General features: G+C 50.2%; 1 protein-coding gene across 5 annotated transcripts in view; it reads right to left on the minus strand.

The window, feature by feature from the left end:
• The window catches only part of LOC105478932 (protein tyrosine phosphatase non-receptor type 2), a 100,662-nt gene extending 94,115 nt beyond the window's left edge, over positions 1-6,547 (minus strand). For 3 of the 5 annotated variants that reach the window (XM_071085734.1, XM_071085733.1, XM_071085732.1), the window contains exon 1: positions 6,368-6,547. In XM_071085734.1, coding sequence (XP_070941835.1) covers positions 6,368-6,436 — 69 coding nt within the window. In that variant the 5' untranslated portion in view covers positions 6,437-6,547. The remainder of the gene's footprint in view (positions 1-6,367) is intronic. The other 2 variants (XM_071085735.1, XM_071085736.1) reach the window with 2 other exon arrangements.
• Positions 6,548-6,793: the final 246 nt, after the last annotated feature.

Consider the following 6,793-nt stretch of genomic DNA (forward strand, 5'->3'; position numbering starts at 1 on the left):
GGGTGGATCACAAGGTCAGGAGATGGAGACCATCCTGGCTAACACAGTGAAACCCCGTCTCGACTAAAAATACAAAAAATTAGCCGGGCGTGGTGGTGGGCACCTGTAGTCCCAGCTACTCGGGAGGTTGAGGCAGGAGAATTGCTTGAACCTGGGAGGCAGAGCTTGCAGTGAGCCGAGACGGCGCCACTGAACTCCAGCCTGGACAACAGAGCAAGACTCTGTCTCCAAAAAAAAAAAAAAAAAGGAAAGAAAAAAGAAAAATGGCCAGGCACAGAGGCTCATGCTTGTAATCCTAAGACTTTGGAAGGTTGAGGTGGACAGATTCCTTGAACTCAGGAGCTGAAGACCAGCCTGGTCAAGATGGTTAAATCCTGTCTCTACAAAAAAATACAAAAAAAAATTCTACTCGGGAGGCTGAGGCAGGAGAATGGTGTAAACCCGGGAGGCGGAGCTTGCAGTGAGCTGAGATCCGGCCACTGCACTCCAGCCTGGGAGACAGAGCGAGACTCTGTTTCAAAAAAAAAAAAAAAAAAAAAATTAGCCAGGCCCAGCGATGTGGGGGGGCTGAGGCAGGAGGATGTCTTAAGCCCAAGAGGTTGAGACTGCAGTTAGCTGAGATCATGCCACTGCACTACAGACTGGGTGACAAAGTGAGACCCAGTCTCAAAAAGAAAAGGAAGAAAGAAAAAGAAAAATGTGGCAGGGCATGGTGGCTCACACATGTAATCCCAGCACTTTGGGAGGCCGAGGCGGGTGGCCCACCTGAGGTCAGGAGTTCAAGACCAGCCTGACAAACATGGTGAAACTGCGTCTCTACTAAAAATACAAAAATTAGCCGGGCTTGGTGGCAGGCACCTGTAATCCCAGCTACTTGCGAGGCCGAGGCAGGAGAACTGCTTGAACCCGGGGGGCAGAGGTTGCAGTGAGCCAAGATCGCGCTACTGCACTCCAGCCTGGGTGACAGAGTGAGACTCGGTTGCCAAAAAAAGAAAAATGAAGTCAGTCAGGAGTTCCACTGTTTATAAACCCTGATTAATCAACCAAATTCCAAGAGGCTGAGGTGAGAGGCTCACCTGAGCCCAGGCGTTTGAGGTTGCAGTGAGCTATGATCGCACCACTGCACTGGCACTCCAGACTGGGCAAGAGTGAGAACCCATCTTTAAAAAAGAAAGGAATTAAAAAATAAATAAACTCTTTCTGAGTCATCACTTCTTAGAAACATCCCATAACACAGCTTTTGTGATTCCCCAGTTTTACTCTTTTCCTCAGTAGGCACATAGACTCCATTCCTTCTCTCTGCCTTTCTCAAAGGTCAGCCTGGTGCAGACACCAATCAGTAGTGACGAAAAGAAAAGCCAAAAAGGGATCATGAACATTAATCAAAAAGTCAGAATTAACCTCATACAATGAGACCAAATTAAACTTTTTCAATTGCACCCTTTGTTTTGTTGTTCTTGTTTTAGAGACAGGGTCTCACTCTGTCACCTAGTCTGTAGTGCAGTGGCACAATTACAGCTCCCTGCAGCCCTAACCTCCTGACCCCAAGGGATCCTCCCACCTCAGCCTCCCAAAGCACTGGGATTACATGGATGAGCCACCACCTGGCCAGCACTCTTTCACGATCAATTCTTCCACCTGTTGCTCTTGGTCCCACTGACTTGCTTTCCAAGATTTCTGGCTCCAACAATCATCCCTTCTATTTCAACCTCCACCTCTCTCTTTAGGTTCATCCCTGCAATCACATAAATGTATCAAGTTGCCCTTTCCTTGTGAAAAGTCATTCATTCAGCACATATTTTCAAGTGCTTACTAAGCATCTGGTGCTGTGCAAAGCACTGGCACTGCCTTCACGAAGCTCTGAAGAGGTAGTAAAAAATATAAACTCAGATTAACAGTCTGTTCTGCTCCAACCTAAGAATTCATTTCTAAGAAACCTCCTATTATCAAAGTCATGAAATAAAAGATACTGTTCAACAGGAGCAAAAAGGAATAAGGGACCAGAGTTTCAGACTCAAAATACTAAATTCATTTCTCCTGCAAGAATTTCAGCAAGGTATCAAGTTCCCCTACTACTAAGTCCGGCTTTTAGTTGTATCCAGTTTTTGCTCAAGAGCAAAGCATTTCTTTTCCCAGCTTCATTAGCATTACCAAAAAAAGCACAACTCTTCAAAAACATCATCAGAAACATCACCCACTGTTGTGCTAAACAAAGCAGAAAGCCACCTTAAACACTTTTTTCCTACTCAAGCTGTGTTACTTTAAAGATAGTGGTTTGCTTAATGCAAATTGTGTTCCCGAAATCATTTGCTGCTGTATGACATCCAATTCCCGCTACGAAAGGGGAAGTCTTGGGATGCTAGAGAAGTATGCAACCGGGGCTCATACCCAGCACGGGCAGGTCAAGAAGGCCTGCCAAGGAAGTGAGACTTCAGGGATGAGTAGGAGGTAGTTTAAGCAAGAAAGGAAAGAGAAGGGGGGAAAACTGTGCCAAGGCAGAGAGAACGACATTTACAAACGCCCTAAGGGGAGAATGGACACACACACTTCCAAGAATACAGCACAGTGGAAAAGAGGGAGGAAAGCAACGGGGAAATCAAGCGAGATGCAGGCCGTGAGGTCTTGTGAGCTGGAGGAAGGGCTGAATTTACACTGTGAGCAACGGGAAGCTGTTAAAGCGTTTAAGTGAGAAGTCACACCGTTTTGCTTCATTTTAGCTGCCTCTCCCCACTTCTTCAAGTTGGGTTTCTAAAAAGAGCAGTGTGCACTTGGTGGTTTGCATTTCTTCCTTACCCTCTCTCCTGAACTCTTCGTATCTGTCTTGTGTAGTCTGCTGACATGACTCCCTTTAAGGTATCTGTTAATCTAGCTGCTTGATGTAATGGCCATCTCAGGCTGGCCCTTACCTGTCAGGCGGCCCTGCTCACCCTCAACTCCCTCCACTGCCTTCCTCCCCACCTCTGCGGCTGTTCCTCGCCAGTCTTTCTTGCAAGCTCCTCTTTCTCTACCCATCCTTTTAAATGTTGTCAAGATTCTGTCCTTGGCCTTTGGTATTTCCAAACGCTCTGTATCTTCCCTGGATGATCTCATCAATGTCTTAAGACCTCAAATGTCACCCATGTGTTCATGATTTCCAAAACCACATTTACTCAGACCTCTCTCCCCAACTCCAAATTTATACATTCAACTAGCTTAATTTCAGTGTCTCGCAGGTACCTCAAATTGAATTAAACAGTTTCAAAACGAAACTTGCACATAACATATACCCCTTTACCATTTCATTTCAAATTTCTTATCTCCCCTCCATCCCTCCTGCCACTGCCTAAGTGCAGGAGCTCATCATTTCTGTTCCGGTTTACTCCAACCGACTACTGCCTATGCCGCGTGCCTACACTTTCCCCATCCAGCCTGCTAGCAGTCAGAACGATTTTGCTAACAAGTAAATACGATCAGCCGGGAGCGGTGGCTCACACCTGTAATCCCAGCACTTTGAGAGGTCGAGGCAGTGGGATCACCTGAGGTCAGGAGTTCGAGACCAGCCTGGCCAACATGGCGAAACCCTGTCTCTACTAAAGTACAAAAAAATCAGCCGGGCATGGTGGTGTGTGCCTGTAATCTCAACTATGCAGGAGGCTGAGGCAAGTGAATCACTTGAACCCGAGAAGCAGAGGTTGCAGTGAGCTGACATCGCACCAGCCTGGGCGACAGAGCGGGACTCTGTCAAAAAAAAAAAAAAAAAAAAAGCCGTTAATATGATCATGGTATTTCCAGGCTTACGATTCCACAGTCAGTTCCCATTAACCTGCTCAAATTCCTTAGTCTGATCTACAAGGGCCTTCTAGGCTCTGCCTTATTCTCCAGCATCTCAACTTCACACCAGTTTCCAAGCTAAACTGTGGGTGGTTCTCTCAGCATTCCTTCAGTGCCTTTGTGCACTCCCTCCTTGCTGGAACACTAATTCCCTTTACCTCCCTTGTCCTCTTCCCCTGGCCAATGTCTTTCAAGACTTAGGTGAAATCCTCCCGCCCCCCCAGAGGCTTCCCCAGAATTCCCATGTGCACCCCTTTTTCGGAAACACAGGACTCCCAGGTACACAACTCCACAACACCCTGTGCTTCAGGCTAGCTTTACATGTATCACTTGAACGTTTTCATCTGCTCACCTATTTACAGGGCTGCATCCTGAAAAACTGGGACTCTTGTCTTTTAACTAGAATTCTCTGTGTCTAACACTAGCACGTAACAAGCATGTTAGGAACTAATGAACGAAAATATGGAACTACGATGAGGCCCCAAAAGAATAAGCCCTAGAGTGTGAGCACCTCGAGGGCAGGAACCTTGTCAGGAGCATTCTCTGCTGAATCCCCACGGCCAGGAGCAAAAGCTGCAACTCCACTGGGGGTCCGGGCATATTTGTGGAATGGCTGAATGGATGTTCTAACTCTAAGGCCACAGGAAAACACACAGTCCAAACTTCCTGACTTGCTTTCCATTACTAACTTTCTTGATTTGTGACCTACTTTTACTGTAACACCAGTACGCATGGTCATGGTTTCATGACCAAACGAATGGTCTTGTTTTCCACTAGGAAAAAATAATAATATGAGTATTGACCAACCAATTAAACTACAGGATTCCTCAGTAAGAATCTATAGAAGGATTTCCTGATCTCTTTGAAAATGGATGTGAGTGGATGCGAGTAAGTTTATTTTTCTGGAAAGAGGAATCACAATTCTTACTGAATTTTCAAGGATATTAATGATACTAAAGAAGATCAAATTTCTTAAACCAAAATGTTAAGCTGAATTAAGTTACATTCACTTTTCTCTTTTCAAATCTATTTCGATATATATAACCTAAGCCTTAGATACAGCAGCTTCTGCTAAAACAAATGTAACTGGAGAGGATGCAGCTGGCAGGCTCTCTTTCACATTAAGATTCCTACTAGAATTAGCGTTTCAGATTGTCTATAATTGGAAGAGTCCTTAACAGCATTTCTTTAAAACTTGGAGCCCTATTCTAACAAACTCTGTATCATGGGAATCAGGATATTTATACTTCCCACTAATGTGTTCAAGAAGAAAACGTTACTTTCTGAACACATTTTTCACTGTCATCTAATTAAATGGAAAGGGGGAAAACCCAGGATCATCCACATTTACAGGAAAGCCCGTCTTTTCTTTTACTTTACACACAGAGAAGCAAACATCAGAAGCAGCATTAACTTAACCGTCACCAAATTCAATCTGGGGAATTAAACGGCGAGGATTAAACGAAGGAGAAAGCAATTAAATCATTTTAAAAGAAAGTTTTGTTTGAATTAAAAGGTAGTCTAGTTGACATAAAAAAGCGAATCACAGGTGTTTATACTACATATTGCATCTATGCGAGCTGAACAAGCACGATCAGGGAGACAGGCGTCGGAACAGGGTGCCCCTGGGAAGGGGACAGGGCACTATCTCAGGGCAAGAAAAGGTTGTTTTGATTTGAGGGGGCTTGCAAGGGGGGATTCATTTGTGACACTCGTTTGGGAGCACACATGAGATCTTCGTTTCACTGCAGGGAAAGCATACCTCAGTAAGGAAAACTATAAAGAGAAGGACACGCTATCACTGGACGAACACAAGCAGAGCCTCTCTCGTTCCGGGAAGATTCTGCGGGGGAAGACCCCACGCGGGGCGCCCCTGGGCTACGGGGGAATGTGAAGACGGAGGGTGCCGGGAGCGCCGCCCTCGCCCGAGGCCACGAGCCACCCCCAACCACCGTGGCTCCGCCAGGAGAGCGGGCTTCGCCTCGCGGAGGGCTGCGGCGGCCGGCCCGGCGCCCACGGCTGCCTGCTCCGACAGGTCCTGCGCGAGCGCCAGCTGGACCCGGACGCCGCGGCCCCGCTCGCCCGCCCCCGCCTTCGCCGCTCCCGGGGACGCCGGCTGCCTGCCCGGCCACAAAACACCCGGCCAGAGAAAAACCACGAGCTGTCCGCGAGCAGGAACCACGCACAGCGGCGTGGGAGCGACGGCGAGGCTGCGGGGTCCGGCGCCCCCACAGAGTCACCAAGGACCCCGACCCCCGCCCGCTCCACGCCGGTGGCGTATCCAAGCGCTCCCCGAGAAGGCGCTTTGGCGCCGCCCTCCAGAACTAACTGCGCTTGCGCTAACCAAGAGGCTGCTCAACCCAGGCATGCCTTTTTTTTTTGCCCCGAAAGGAGCAAGAGAGCGGTCAGCGCAGGCGCGCCCCTGACGCGGCCCGCGCCGCCACTTCCGCCCCGAGCGAGAGGCGAGAGGCGGGGGAGGCGGGAGGGAGCCTGCGGGCAAGGCACGAGCCCGGGTCTCGGAGGAGGTCGGCGACCGCCGCGCGGGTCCGCGACTCACCAAGTACAGAGACTGCCAGCGACGCTGAGTATCCAACTCCTCGAACTCCCGCTCGATGGTGGTGGGCATGGCGGCGGGAGCGAGCTGGCGCGAGCGGGCTGGCGCGAGCAGAGCCTGCGCCGGCGGAGAGGCTCAGGCCCCGCACGATCCGGGGAGAGCGCTGGCGCTGCGGCGCATGCGCGCTGCGCGCCGCGCCCCGCCCCCACGCCAAGCCCGGCCGGGCCTGGGGAAAGTACCTGGAGCGTCGGACGTCAGCGCGCAGACTCGGCGCCCGAGCGCCGCGCGGAGTCGGCGGCGGGGCGGGGCGGGGCGCTCGGGGGGCGGGGCTCGGGGCGCCCAGGTGGGAGGGGGCGGGGCCAGGGGACCACCCGGCGGCCGTGGTCGCGGCGCGCAGCACGAGGTGGCAGCCTCTTGGGCTGGCCTCTT

This window comes from Macaca nemestrina, chromosome 19, assembly GCF_043159975.1.
Source record: "Macaca nemestrina isolate mMacNem1 chromosome 19, mMacNem.hap1, whole genome shotgun sequence".
In the NCBI taxonomy this organism is placed as follows: domain Eukaryota; kingdom Metazoa; phylum Chordata; class Mammalia; order Primates; family Cercopithecidae; genus Macaca; species Macaca nemestrina.